At 42.3% G+C, this 13,224-nt stretch overlaps 1 protein-coding gene across 2 annotated transcripts in view; it reads right to left on the bottom strand.

Annotated features, from left to right (window-relative positions):
* The window catches only part of ASPH (aspartate beta-hydroxylase), a 222,058-nt gene that overhangs the window by 31,021 nt on the left and 177,813 nt on the right, over positions 1-13,224 (bottom strand). For both annotated transcript variants that reach the window (XM_044295090.1, XM_044295091.1), the window contains exons 19-22: positions 12,534-12,670; positions 10,661-10,759; positions 9,720-9,809; positions 7,872-8,009 (exon numbers count right to left, since the gene is read on the bottom strand). In XM_044295090.1, the coding sequence (XP_044151025.1) occupies positions 7,872-8,009; positions 9,720-9,809; positions 10,661-10,759; positions 12,534-12,670 (464 nt within the window). The remainder of the gene's footprint in view (positions 1-7,871; positions 8,010-9,719; positions 9,810-10,660; positions 10,760-12,533; positions 12,671-13,224) is intronic.

Raw genomic sequence — 13,224 nt, 5'->3', positions numbered from 1 at the left:
CGCTCTGGTGAAAGGAACGGTGACACCAAAGACAGAATCCTGCCCTAGGTGCGGTAACCTCAGCAACAGCCAATCTGATCAAGCGGAGGAAAAACACCCTGGAGTCTGTCAACCCTATGCACAGACCTCCTGGAAACCCAAGAGGCCGAACGTCTGCAAGAGTCGGAGATCTCCAAGTAAAAACGGCAAGGCCCAAACAACGTCCAAATAGGTGAGGTGTTGAAGCGAAAGGCAAACGCCACCTTCAGAAGGAAGGAAGGAAGAAACGGGATGCAGAACAGCCCTGTCCTGGAAAAGACAGAAAGCTCGTAACAAAAAAAGGGGCCATTCCGGCACCCGTCAGAGACACGACTGATACGGAACACAACCGTACAGGACAGAAGGGATAGAGAGAACTCCTGTAACGGCTCCAAGGACAAGATTGGAGCGCCGAGAGCTCAGAATACAGTCCCCAGGGCGGTACCGAAGGACAGTACAGAGGAACCAAGAGCCACTCCGAGGAAGAAGGTCTTGGCAGGCCAGAGGGCCGGGAACGCTGGAAGAGGAAGAACAGCGCCGACACTTGACACCTCAAGGAAAAGACAGAACCTTGGGGAAAGAACTTCAGAGTGGGGAATGCACAGCTTCCCACAGAACCCCAGACAAAAAAAAAAAAAAGTAAAAATCTAAAATTTAAACAAGGAGAAAACAGCCCTGCAGAGCAGGGAGTGTCTTGCCTCCTTGGACACTAAGCTAAAAACTGGCAGTCTCTCTCTCCAGGCTGAGGGTATAGCTGTGGAGGAGGGGCTTAACAGTTTTCACTTAGTGTCACGCCTCCTATGGAGATGAGCTATACCCAAGGTCTTCTGTGTCCCCCAAGGAAACTGGGCGAGAAATATCTATTTTACCGGTATTTTAAGCGTCAATGGAGAATGTGATAATAAGTATGGCTTACTATATTATTCTCCAGCTGCTTTCCTATTCAGGCACAGAACAATACCATTCTGATTACAAAAATCTCAATTTCTTGTATGAATAAATCACACTGGAAATCACTATACTAACCTCTGAATGGTTGAATTATTCTAAAAAAAAAAAAAAAAAAAAGGAGTAAACAAACTTAAAGGGATTATCCCATGAATTAAAAAAAATGCTAATAAAATGTCTGGAGTAATGCACACCATTATTTTAACTGTATCAATGGGAAAAAAAATCACTGCTCTCCAGTATAACTTTCACCTTTGTTAGCTTCTTTACTCAGCTCTCTGTAGCTCTGGTCCCTTCACTTTCTGAGGGTGGGTAGCAGCTCATTAAATGTAACAAATCAAGCATCTGCATCTCCCAGGTGTGCACGGCAGTCAGCTCTTGATTACCACTTTTCTGGGCTTCCTCTCCTGCCATAGAAGATAGTCCCTCACAAACAGCCCCAGTGACTCCACTATTAAATAGCACTATAGTATGTACTGTGCCCCCAGCCCCACAATCACGGGTACCTCCTCCACTGTCTAGAAGGACATATAGCTATATACTTCTGTGAATTTAGAAGTAGGGATGGATGAATGAACGCTATCTGGGCTGCTTCTCTATGAGATCACTGTGCCAGAGAGGAGGAAGGGAGCAGGGAAGCCATCACTGAATGCAGAAGGAGGTAGAGCAGAATTTTGCCCCAGGAGAAACAGCAGGGAGTGCTGCCACAGAGGAAAATGACAAGCTTCTACTCCTGCCATTATACATAATGGGCCAGATTTATCACTACTCTGACAGCTCACTCCACTTTAACATATGGCTAAAGTCAGTTTTAGCCAAGTCAGATTTATGATCGGCCCTTTAAGACTGTAATAAATGTGGTTTGACGGTAGCAGTTTATCCGTCAGTAAGCAGCTTTACAAAAGTCGCACATCTTTACGAAAAAGTCGCATGTTCTATTAAAAAGTCTCATAAGATAAGCATGGTCCTCACTGGAGTGAAATTGCGACTTTTCTGCGACTTTTTAAATAGTCCCAATAGTAAATCTGTCTAGAGATTAATTTACATAAGAAAACACGCCCACTTTCAGAAAACTGGCGAGCAGAAAAAAGTCGCAAATTTGTGCGCAGTTTTAGCGTTTGGGACTTTTTCACTCCATTATTCTGACCTGAGCTAATGATAAATCTGGCCCAATAATGTCTTCATAATAAAGCAAGTGGATTTTTACTAATTGAAATGGGTAAAAGATTTTGCTTTTCTGTGAAACAGTGCCACTCTTCTACATAGTTTCTGCCTGGCATTGCAGCTCTTCCTCGTTTAAAGAGGTTGTCTGGTTTCCAATACTGGTGACCTATTCTCAGGACAGGTCATCGATTTCACATGGGTGGAGGTCTGTCTCCCAGCACCCCTGTCGATCAGCTGTATGAAGAGAACGCAGCTCTTCTATGAGCTCTGCATTCTCTTCACTGTTTACCTGCTCGCCGTCGTCGCAGCCTTCTCTTCGTTGTTTACCTGCTCGCTGTCGATATAGCAGTGGTGAGCAGGTGTAACCACAAGAAGCCGTCCCCATTCTCTTCTACGCTGCTGCTGATGCAGGAGGGAGCTCAGGGGGTACCTTGTGGACATCGGGAGTTCTAATACACCTCAAATTCAGTAACTACATGACTGCAGATTTGTGCCCTGTGTTAAGAATTTTCTACCCTGGCAGGCTTCTGATCTCCCCAGAAGAATCTTTGAGAACCCAAGGAAATAACATGTAGTAAGGATAAGGGTAAACTAGGGTGTAAAAGGATGCATCACTGCTCTCATCAGGGCGGCAGTTCTATTCTCCAGGTCATATAAAGGGAGCAAAGTTATAGTGTAGTGTTTTCTTTCTCCAAAGAAAGTTTATAAACAGTTAATTAATAAGTTGTATGTACCCCAAAGTAGTTTCATTTAAAAAGACAACTGATCCTGCAGAAAACAAGCCCTCATACAGCTACGTCATCAGGACAAAAAAGTTATGGCTCTAAACATTCCGGTGGGCCTTACTGCCTAAATAGGCTTGGTACTTAAAGAACTGCAGCAAAAATGTTTATTCTCTGACCTGTTAAAAAGGTACATGATGTAATCTGTAGTGAAGGTAATCTTCTCATCAGTGACTGTATTTGTGAGCTATCATCTTCCTTCTGATCCTCAGCTGTGTCATGTGACCAACTCTCTGATCTCCAGTTGACACAGGACAGGAAGTCAGGTTACTTCTCTGTTCATTCCTATGAGACAGACATTGAGGCTCCTATAGAATACATAGAGATACTGGCTTCCTGTACACACATAAGATGCTGTGTTATTTGGAAAGTCAGATTGCTGGTCACATGACACATCCGGGGATCAGAAGGGAGGGGATAACTCACAAATAGAGCCACTGGTAAGAAGATTACAGGTCAGAGAATAATTTTTTTTTGCGGGAGTTCTTCTTTAAAGGGGGTTGTCCAAGTTATTTATATTGATGACCTATCCTTAGGTCATCAATATCAGATCGGCAGTGGTCCGACCCCCGGCATGTCTGCTGATCAGCTGTTTGAAGAGAAGGCCACACTCTGTGAATAGGAAGGATCCATCCCATTGACGTGAATCGGACAGCTTACTTGTAATTACACCTGCTCACCGCTGCAGTTGCGGAAGCGAGCAGGTAAACAATGAAGGGAAGGCAGCTGCTCGCAATGAGCAGGACCTTCTCTTTAACCACCTCAGTCCCCCTAGCTTAAACACCCTTAATGACCAGACCACTTTTTACACTTCTGCACTACACTACTTTCACCCTTTATTGCTCGGTCATGACAACTTAGCACCCAAATGAATTTTACCTCCTTTTCTTCTCACTAATAGAGCTTTCATTTGGTGATATTTCATTGCTGCTCACATTTTTACTTTTTTTTGTTATTAATCGAAATTTAACTAAATGTTTGCAAAAAAATGACATTTTTCAGTTGTCAATTTTTTTAAAAAAAACGACATCCATATATAAACTTTTCGCAAAATTTATTGTTCTACATGTCTTTGATTAAAAAAAAAAATGTTTGGGTGAAAAAAAAATTGTTTGGGTAAAAGTTATAGCGTTTACAAACTATGGTACAAAAATGTGAATTTCCGCTTTTTGAAGCAGCTCTGACTTTCTGAGCACCTGTCATGTTTCCTGAGGTTCTACAATGCCCAGACAGTAGAAAAACCCCACAAATGACCCCATTTCGGAAAGTAGACACCCTAAGGTATTTGCTGATGGGCATGGTGAGTTCCTAGAATTTTTTTTTGTCACACGTTAGCGGAAAATGATATTCCACTAACTTGTGACAAAAAATAAAAAATTCTAGGAACTCACCATCCCTCACGGAATACCTTGGGGTGTCTTCTTTCCAAAATGGGGTCACTTGTGGGGTAGTTATACTGCCCTGGCATTTTAGGGGCCCAAATGCGTGCAAAGTAGTTTGAAATAAAAATCTGTAAAAAATGGCCTGTGAAATCCAAAAGGTGCTCTTTGGAATGTGGGCACCTTTGCCTACCTAGGCTGCAAAAAAGTGTCACACATGTGGCATCGCCGTACTCAGGAGAAGTTGGGGAATGTGTTTTGGGGTGTAATTTTACATATACCCATGCTGGGTGAGATAAATATCTTGGTCAAATGCCAACTTTGTATAAAAAAAATTGGAAAAGTTGTCTTTTGCCGAGATATTTATCTCACCCAGCATGGGTATATGTAAAATGACATCCCCAAAACACATTCCCCAACTTCTCCTGAGTACGGCGATACCACATGTGTGACACTTTTTTGCAGCCTAGGTGAGCAAAGGGGCCCACATTCCAAAGAGCACCTTTTGGATTTCACAGGCCATTTTTTACACATTTTGATTTCAAACTACTTCGCACGCATTTGGGTCCCTAAAATGCCAGGGCAGTATAACTACCCCACAAGTGACCCCATTTTGGAAAGAAGACAACCCAAGGTATTCCGTGAGGGGCATGGTGAGTTCCTAGAATTTTTTATTTTTTGTCACAAGTTAGTGGAATATGAGACTTTGTAAGAAGAAAAAAAATCATCATTTTCCGCTAACTTGTGACAAAAAATAAAAATTAAAAATTCTAGGAACTCACCATGCCCCTCACGGAATACCTTGGGGTGTCTTCTTTCCAAAATGGGGTCACTTGTGGGGTAGTTATACTGCCCTGGCATTTTAGGGGCCCAAATGCGTGCAAAGTAGTTTGAAATCAAAATCTGAAAAAAATGCCCTGTGAAATCCGAAAGGTGCTCTTTGGAATGTGGGCCCCTTTGCCCACCTAGGCATGCAAAAAAGTGTCACACATCTGGTATCGCCGTACTCAGATGAAGTAGGGCAATGATCATTGGCTGGCAGGTTGATGATGTAACCCCCCTCGAACTTTTTCCGGCCCACGATGCGCATGCGCGGGCCGGCTTGGAGCGTAATCTCGCGTCTCGTGAGATGACGCGCCGATGCGTGACTCTGTCTGGGACAGCCGCCTCTGGAACGCGATCCTGCGTTAGGCGGTCCGGAGGCGGTTAAAGGGCTTCTGTCACCCCACTAAAGTTGTTATTTTTTTGGGGGCTACTTAAATTCCTTATACTGCGATAAATCAATATATAATGTTCTTACTCATTTTCCTTCAGCAGTTTCTTCAAAAAACAGACTTTTATGATATGTAAATGACCTCTCTACCATTAAGTAGGGCGGCTACTTGCTTGTAGCAGCCGCATTCTCCTTTCATAAAGACACCCCCTCCTCATGTTGATTGACAGGGCCAGCGAACGCGCTCGTCTTCTGGCTGGCCCTGTCTGTGTTCAAAATCTGGTGCCTGCACCGTACCTGTCATCAGTCAGCGCAGGCGCACTGAGAGGAGGGCGCTCGCTCGGCCGCTCCATCCTCAATGTGCCTGCGCCGATGACATCACATCTACACTCGGTGCAGGTGCAATGAGGAAGGAGCGGCCGAGCGAGCGTCCTCCTCTCAGTGCGCCTGCGCCGACTGAAGACAGGAACGGGGCAGGCGCCAGATTTTGAACGCAGACAGGGCCAGCCAGAAGACGAGCGCGTCAACATGAGGAGGGGGCGTCTTTCTGAAAGGAGGATGCGGCTGCTACCAGCAAGTACCTGCCCTACTTGCTGGTAGAGAGGTCATTTACATATTATAAAAGTCCGTTTTTTTAAGAAACTGCTGAAGGAAAATGAGTAAGAACATCATCTATTGATATATCGCAGTATAAGGAATTCAAGTAGCCCAAAAAAAAAAAAAAAGGTCTTTAGTGGGGGTGACAGAAGCCCTTTAAACAGCATATCGGCGAGGGTGTGGGGATTCAGACCCCTGCCAATCTGATATTGATGACCTAACCAGAGGACAGGTCAATACTATTAATTACCGGATAACCCCTATAATACATCATTTATTCCCATGATATCAAACCTACAAATCTATCATAATTTTCCTGAATTACATTCTCATTGTCATACTTGTACAGTATACCAGATACACATAGAATAATTGTGTCTGTATTGTAGCCTAGTGACAGATGACACATGATAACATTTCTCTGTGATCTATGATGATTTTATCTTACCAGTTGTGTGCAGCAAGCACAATTAAATACTTGTCCCTATGCTGACCGAGAGTAGAAAAAGAAGCTTTATGTAAGTGTGTGGCTGAAAGCGAATGTCCACCTTTTCTCCTTGGTCTGTTTTTAGGCCGGGAGATGTAGGATATACAAAGGAGAAAACCTGCAAAGATGTGAATTAATTTCTTTCCACTTGAAAATACCTGCAACTTACCAGCCAAACCAGAGGCACCCATGTGTAGATAGCACTTTCTACTCTCTGGATTTTTGCCCCTCATCAGTGCAAGGCAGAATACTGGTTGCTACATAAAATGCCTTCAATGTTTCTCACTGAAGTGGAACAGTGATGGTTGGACACATTTTTCAGGCAATGTTCCATGGAGGAAAAAAAGGATGCAACTTAACTTATACCAGTCATACAAGAGACACTGATGAGGGGCAAAAACTCTGAAACAGAACTGTCTATAGATGGATGTCTCTGATTTGGTTGGAGTTAAGTAGCACACTTTTTTTAATCTAGTAAAAAGACTGAAAACAGGCACTACCACTTACCTCAACGGATATCCTGAGACTTATGGTTCCACAGTGTCTGTGGGTACTGGGTACTGTCTGTGCACAACAGAAGATCCTGCAATACATCCAAGTTAGAAAGAAACAGCACAGCACTTGCCTTAGGACAAATTCACCTTCACAGGTATAACCTGATAATCACAAACTGGCCTATGGCCGTTTCATGACAATCAACACTTTCTAAAGGCCCTGGGAGAGCGTTGATTGATGTCAAATGGATGTAAGCCGGTTTCAAGTTATACTCGTGATATGTACCCGTTGTGGAGAAAATAAAAGAAGGTGAATTTGTCCTACGGCAAGTGCCGTGCTGTTTCTTCCTAACTAGGAAGCATACTTTTTTAACCATAGGACATTGCCTGGAAAATAAGTCTCTATAGAGCCCTGTGTCTTTTCAATGGAACACCCAGCTAAGGCTCCTTTTTACATATGCGGTGCAGAATTTCGGCAGGAATGCTAAGAATCAGCCAGACAAAGACCGTTGCGTGCAGTCTTTTCTTTCCGGTTGAATCTCAAATTTGCTGGGTAGTGGCCAGATCCCCGCTAGACCCCATTATAGTTAATGGGGCCGGTAGGTATTTCTACAACATCCGGCAATGCCAGATCCGGAGAACTCTGGCAAGCTGTTCTCTGCCGGAATGCTGTGCCTCAAATGTGAAACTATTCTAACTGGCTCAAACAATATATAATCAGTCACTATTGGACAAAGAAGTATGGCAACTGATTCTGCTGTGCTTGATGCTTGACTTTTCAAGGCTTACCTTCACTAAGTCACTGTAACCAGTTTCTTTTGCGGTCCACCATGGCTGAGCTTTGAGTCCATCCACATTGTAAAGTGACCTCTGCCAGACAGAAGCAAAATGTCCTCTCTTGTGGCCAACCTCGTACCATGTATATGCCTATATAAAAAAAATCGTATAACATTTCAGACTCTTGGAACTCGTATAAAGAGATGAGCAGAGAATAAGTAGAAATTTATTAGCATTAAAATGCTTTAGAAAGATGGAACCGATTTTCAATTACAAAATGTTGCGCTGCCGTACGGAGTCCACAAAACATTCATATTGTTACTGCAGTCATTGTACGGTAGAAATGCCAAACTGTGCAGAAGTTTAAAGTCAGAGAGAAAAATACTCATTGCCTTATAAACATTTGATGGTCAGATCAATGTTACAAACGATCCAACGGACGACTGATTAGCTCCATTCTTATCTTATGTGTATGGCTGGCTTTAGTGATTGTAATGGCAATATAATGTTTCACGTATTCTACCGTGTCCATCTGATTACTTAGAAACATAGAATGTGTCAGCAGATAAGAACCATTTGGCCCATCTAGTCTGCCCAATATACTGAATACTATGAATAGCCCCTGGCCCTATCTTATATGAAGGATGGCCTTATGCCTATCCCATGCATGCTTAAACTCCTTCACTGTATTTGCAGCTACTACTTCTGCAGGAAGGCTATTCCATGCATCCACTACTCTCTCAGTAAAGTAATACTTCCTGATATTACTTTTAAACCTTTGTCCCTCTAATTTAAAACTATGTCCTCTTGTAGCAGTTTTTCTTCTTTTAAATATTCTCTCCTCTTTTACCTTGTTGATTCCCTTTATGTATTTAAAAGTTTCTATCATATCTCCTCTGTCTCGTCTTTCTTCCAAGCTATACATGTTAAGGTCCTTTAATCTTTCCTGGTAAGTTTTATCCTGCAATCCATGTACCAGTTTAGTAGCTCTTCTCTGAACTCTCTCCAAAGTATCAATATCCTTCTGGAGATATGGTCTCCAGTACTGAGCACAATACTCCAAATGAGGTCTCACTAGTGCTCTGTAGAGCGGCATGAGCACCTCCCTCTTTCTACTGGTAATGCCTCTCCCTATACACCCAAGCATTCTGCTAGCATTTCCTGCTGCTCTATGACATTGTCTGCCTACCTTTAAGTCTTCTGAAATAATGACCCCTAAATCCCTTTCCTCAGATACTGAGGTTAGGACTGTAAATGTGATTTAATATTCTGCTCTCGGGTTTTTATGCCCCAGGTGCATTATCTTGCACTTATCAACATTAAATTTTAGTTGCCAGATTTTCTACCATTCCTCTAGTTTTCCTAAATCCTTTTCCATTTGGTGTATCTCTCAGGAACATCAACCCTGTTACAAATCTTTGTGTCATCAGCAAAAAGACACACCTTACCATCGAGGCCTTCTGCAATTTCGCTGATAAAGATATTAAACAATATGGGTCCCAGAACAGATCCCCGAGGTACCCCACTGGTAACAAGACCATGGTCTGAATATACTCCATTGACTACAACCCTCTGTTGCCTGTCCCTCAGCCACTGCCTAATCCATTCAACAATATGGGAGTCCAAGCACAAAGACTGCAATTTATTGATAAGCCTTCTATGTGGGACAGTATCAAAAGCCTTACTAAAGTCTAGATAAGCGATGTCTACTGCACCTCCGCCATCTATTATTTTAGTCACCCAATCAAAAAAATCTATAAGATTAGTTGGACATGATCTCCCTGAAGTTCCCTCACAGAAGTGTTTCATGGTGACAAGTGTTCCCCATTTTTTTTGCTTTAATGAACTACGGTTCAGTACCTCTTTGTCTCCAACTCTCTGCAAAGCATCCCCCAAGTGAAAGTAAAACCGACCATCATCAGTTCCAGGCTCACCAGACAACAGTCCTTCCTGAAATAGAAACACCATCGTGGATTTACACCAAAGAGCATCAACTCTGCAATTTATACACATGTGATGCCATAATGAATGAAATTCAACAAACAGGATAAACACCAGGCCTGCTTTGTGGATTTTGCTGCAGTTCCGGCACTGATTTCATTCATTGTAAAGGGTGAAAAAGATGGAGAAAATCAGCAGCATAAATTGAAATGTTGCAGATGTAAAATCCGGTCAATTTAGGCTGCAGATTTTAATACGGTGTGTGCACAAGATTTCTTAAAATCTCATCCACATTGCTGATGCTGTAAAACACTGCAGATTTTTCACATGCAAATCCACGGAGTCAAATGTTCAGCGTTAGTTAGCTGGACCATGAGCTGCACCAATACTTAACACTTTGGGGGGTCATTTATTAATCAGAAATATGCCTAAATTAGCCATATTTCAGGCGCAGATCTCAGTGAAAGGTCCTTTGCGCCACAATCTGCGACTTCTCCCCGTTTACACCAGGCCTAAAAAAGGATGCATGGCGTGGGCGGGAAAGGGGGACTGGCCGTCATTTTAGGCATAGAAAATGGTCTAAATGTAGGACAGCTTGGAAGCAGTCCTGCATTTAGAACTGGTACTGGATGTGCTGAAGATATGGAGAGGCTGGCGCCCCTACATAACTCTGGCGGATCAAGCGCAAGACTTTCTTAAGACCAATGTGTAAAACGTCAGTCTTAATAAATGACCCCCTTTGTGTCTAAATAAGATCAGCATTTCCTTATTTGTTGATGGTCTTCTGCACTAATTTAGAAAGAAGCAACGAATGCAACGATGAGCAACAAAGCTTTTTCTTTAGAAATAATGTTGTTTACCTTTAAGTAAGGAATGCTTTCAGCGATTTTATTTTCTGCTTTCAGGATGAATCCGTAATGTACTTTGGCAAAACCGTTCTTAGCATCTGATAATAAAACCTGGAAGAAGAAAAACACTGACATGAGTAAATTTGATTCGGAAAAAAAAAAAAACTGCTTTGAAAAACAGCAAGTCCCTGCTAACCAGTTTGTCCCAGGATCCACAGGTCTTGAATCGTGGATTCCGTTCATGAAATAAACCACAGCACATAGTCAGATCCATTGCCTAATGCACACCCCCAGCACCCAATCAGGGTTCATTTAGGTTCATCAGGTTCTGCACACAGGCCCATCATTTCGACAGGAAAAATATTGCCGACATAGACTTCTGCAGATGTGAACAAAGCCTAATAATGAAATGGAGTGCAGTGTGACCAAAGGGCATGGCCAGAGCCAAATGTACCCAAAGGCCCAGTAGGTGTGTATATGTTAATTATACAATGATAGTGATATGGCAATGAAAAGAGAACAAAGATTCATTGTAAATGGTATATTCTTAAAATGGGCAAAAGTCAGCGGTGGGGTACCACAAGGATCTCTGTTAGGCCTCATTCACACGTCAGTGTTTTGGTCAGTAATTTCCATCAGTGATTCTGAGCCCAAACCAGGTGCAGCTCTAAACACAGAACGAGTGCAGATCTTTCCTTTATACCTTATGTCTGTGGAGGCTCCAATTCTAATTTTGGCTCACAATCACTGATGGAAATCACTGACGTGTGAATGAAGATTTAGGGCTCATGCAAAAGAGATCGGATGCAGACCCATTCTCTCCGTTTGCAGTCCACGTCCACACGTCCGTTCCATGCCGATCTAAAAATTATAAACATGTCCTATTCTTGTCCACATTACGGACATTAGGGGCCGGCCATTCCGCTGCATTTTGCAGAACGTACATAGGTCGGTATCTGTATTTTGCAGATCCACAATTTGCAGACCGCAAAACAGTCGTGTGCATGAGCCCTTAGGCTGAATAGAGGTGGTCTATGTATAAATATATGAATGGTCAATAAAAAGAAATGGCTAATGATTATATTTTCCAAGGACATTCAATACTTGTGGAGGAAAGGCTATTTGGGCATCGATAAGGGAGAGGGTTCTTTACAGTTAGAGCAATCAAACTATGGAATGCCCTACCCGAAGAGGTAGTAATGGCAAATACTATGGCAGCAATTAAAAACTATCTAGATGCTTATCTAATAGCAAATGGCAGAAGGTTATAACTCATCTAACAACTAATGATGTATACTTGCTCTGAGAATGGTTACATTTGATGGACTTGTATCTTTCAACCTATGTAACCCCCAAGAAGTGAAAAGGGGAAGGCTGCCATTTTCTGCTTTACTGTATTTTGATAGAGCAAACATTTAAAGCCATACATGACTTTCGCATTGTGCTTTATGAGCAGAGTATAAAGGTGTTGTATACCTTTCAGAAGGTAGGCCCAAAAAACAGCTGATTATGCCAAGAGAAGCCAAAGTCAGCCAGACCTATGGTTATCCAGATGAATAATCACCCTTGCAATACGTGGGCAGCTTGAGTCCACCAGAAAGGAAGCTGCTGCATTTATTGATCGAAGGGGAGGGGTTCTTGATTGGGTGTGCTGATTGGTGAGAGTACAAAGGATGGGGCTCCCAAAGTCACATATTGATGGCTTATTCTAATGTTAGGCATAAAGATTATGGGGCACATTTTTTAAGGCCAGCGTTGTTGACGTTGGTCTTAATAAAGCCATAACCTGGTGGTGGCCTCTTCATAACTTCGGAAGATCCTCCATTAGTTCTAAATGTAAGACAGCTTTCCCATTGTAAAAACTATTTTAGTGCACTTGATTTACCTCTTCATACACTTGTTTGGCTTGCTGATTTTCTCCAAGCAGAAGATAGCCAACACCAAGCTCGTTCTTGAGTGATAGATCTTCAGGGTAGAGCTGTACTAACTTCTGAAGAGTAAGTATAGATCCTCGCATGCGGCCTGGGGTGTAAAAAAAACAAGCTGGAAAGTTAATATACAAAATTGATTTAGTTACAAACAGAGAAAGCAACATCGTGTTGTTGTTTTTTTAACGGTATAGTATCTTTAGAAAAGGCTTCCTGCATTGTGAGATCAATGTTCTATCAAAGCTGTACTGGTGCTAATCATTGCGTGCACTTGTAGTTCATTTCTCTGCTACTGCCTTTAATAAATTATGAGGATTTGGGGGAGGAGGGGTGTGAAGCTTCATGATATGCACATCCATATAGGCAGACCAATAAAAGGTTGTATTGTTTTGTATAGCGTATGGTTAGAAGATCGTAAAAAGAACCGTTCATTCGCTCCAGTATTGCTTCACTGCAGCACAGAATATATGAGTTCATTATAATGCATCTTAACAGCACAACCTTCTCTGGTTGCATAAATGAGAATGACTACAGGTGATAATGGAAATGTTTTGTTCCGGTAACTTTGTCATTTTCATTACAGCTGTGTTATTAATGTATCCAGGGAGGGAACATTGAGTCCACTAAGTAATCAGGCTGAGTGACCCA

This window comes from Bufo gargarizans, chromosome 5 (genome assembly GCF_014858855.1).
Source record: "Bufo gargarizans isolate SCDJY-AF-19 chromosome 5, ASM1485885v1, whole genome shotgun sequence".
Taxonomy (NCBI): Eukaryota; Metazoa; Chordata; class Amphibia; order Anura; family Bufonidae; genus Bufo; species Bufo gargarizans.
Note: the sequence above shows the minus strand (reverse complement) of the source record. Positions and strands in the feature narration are given on the sequence as shown.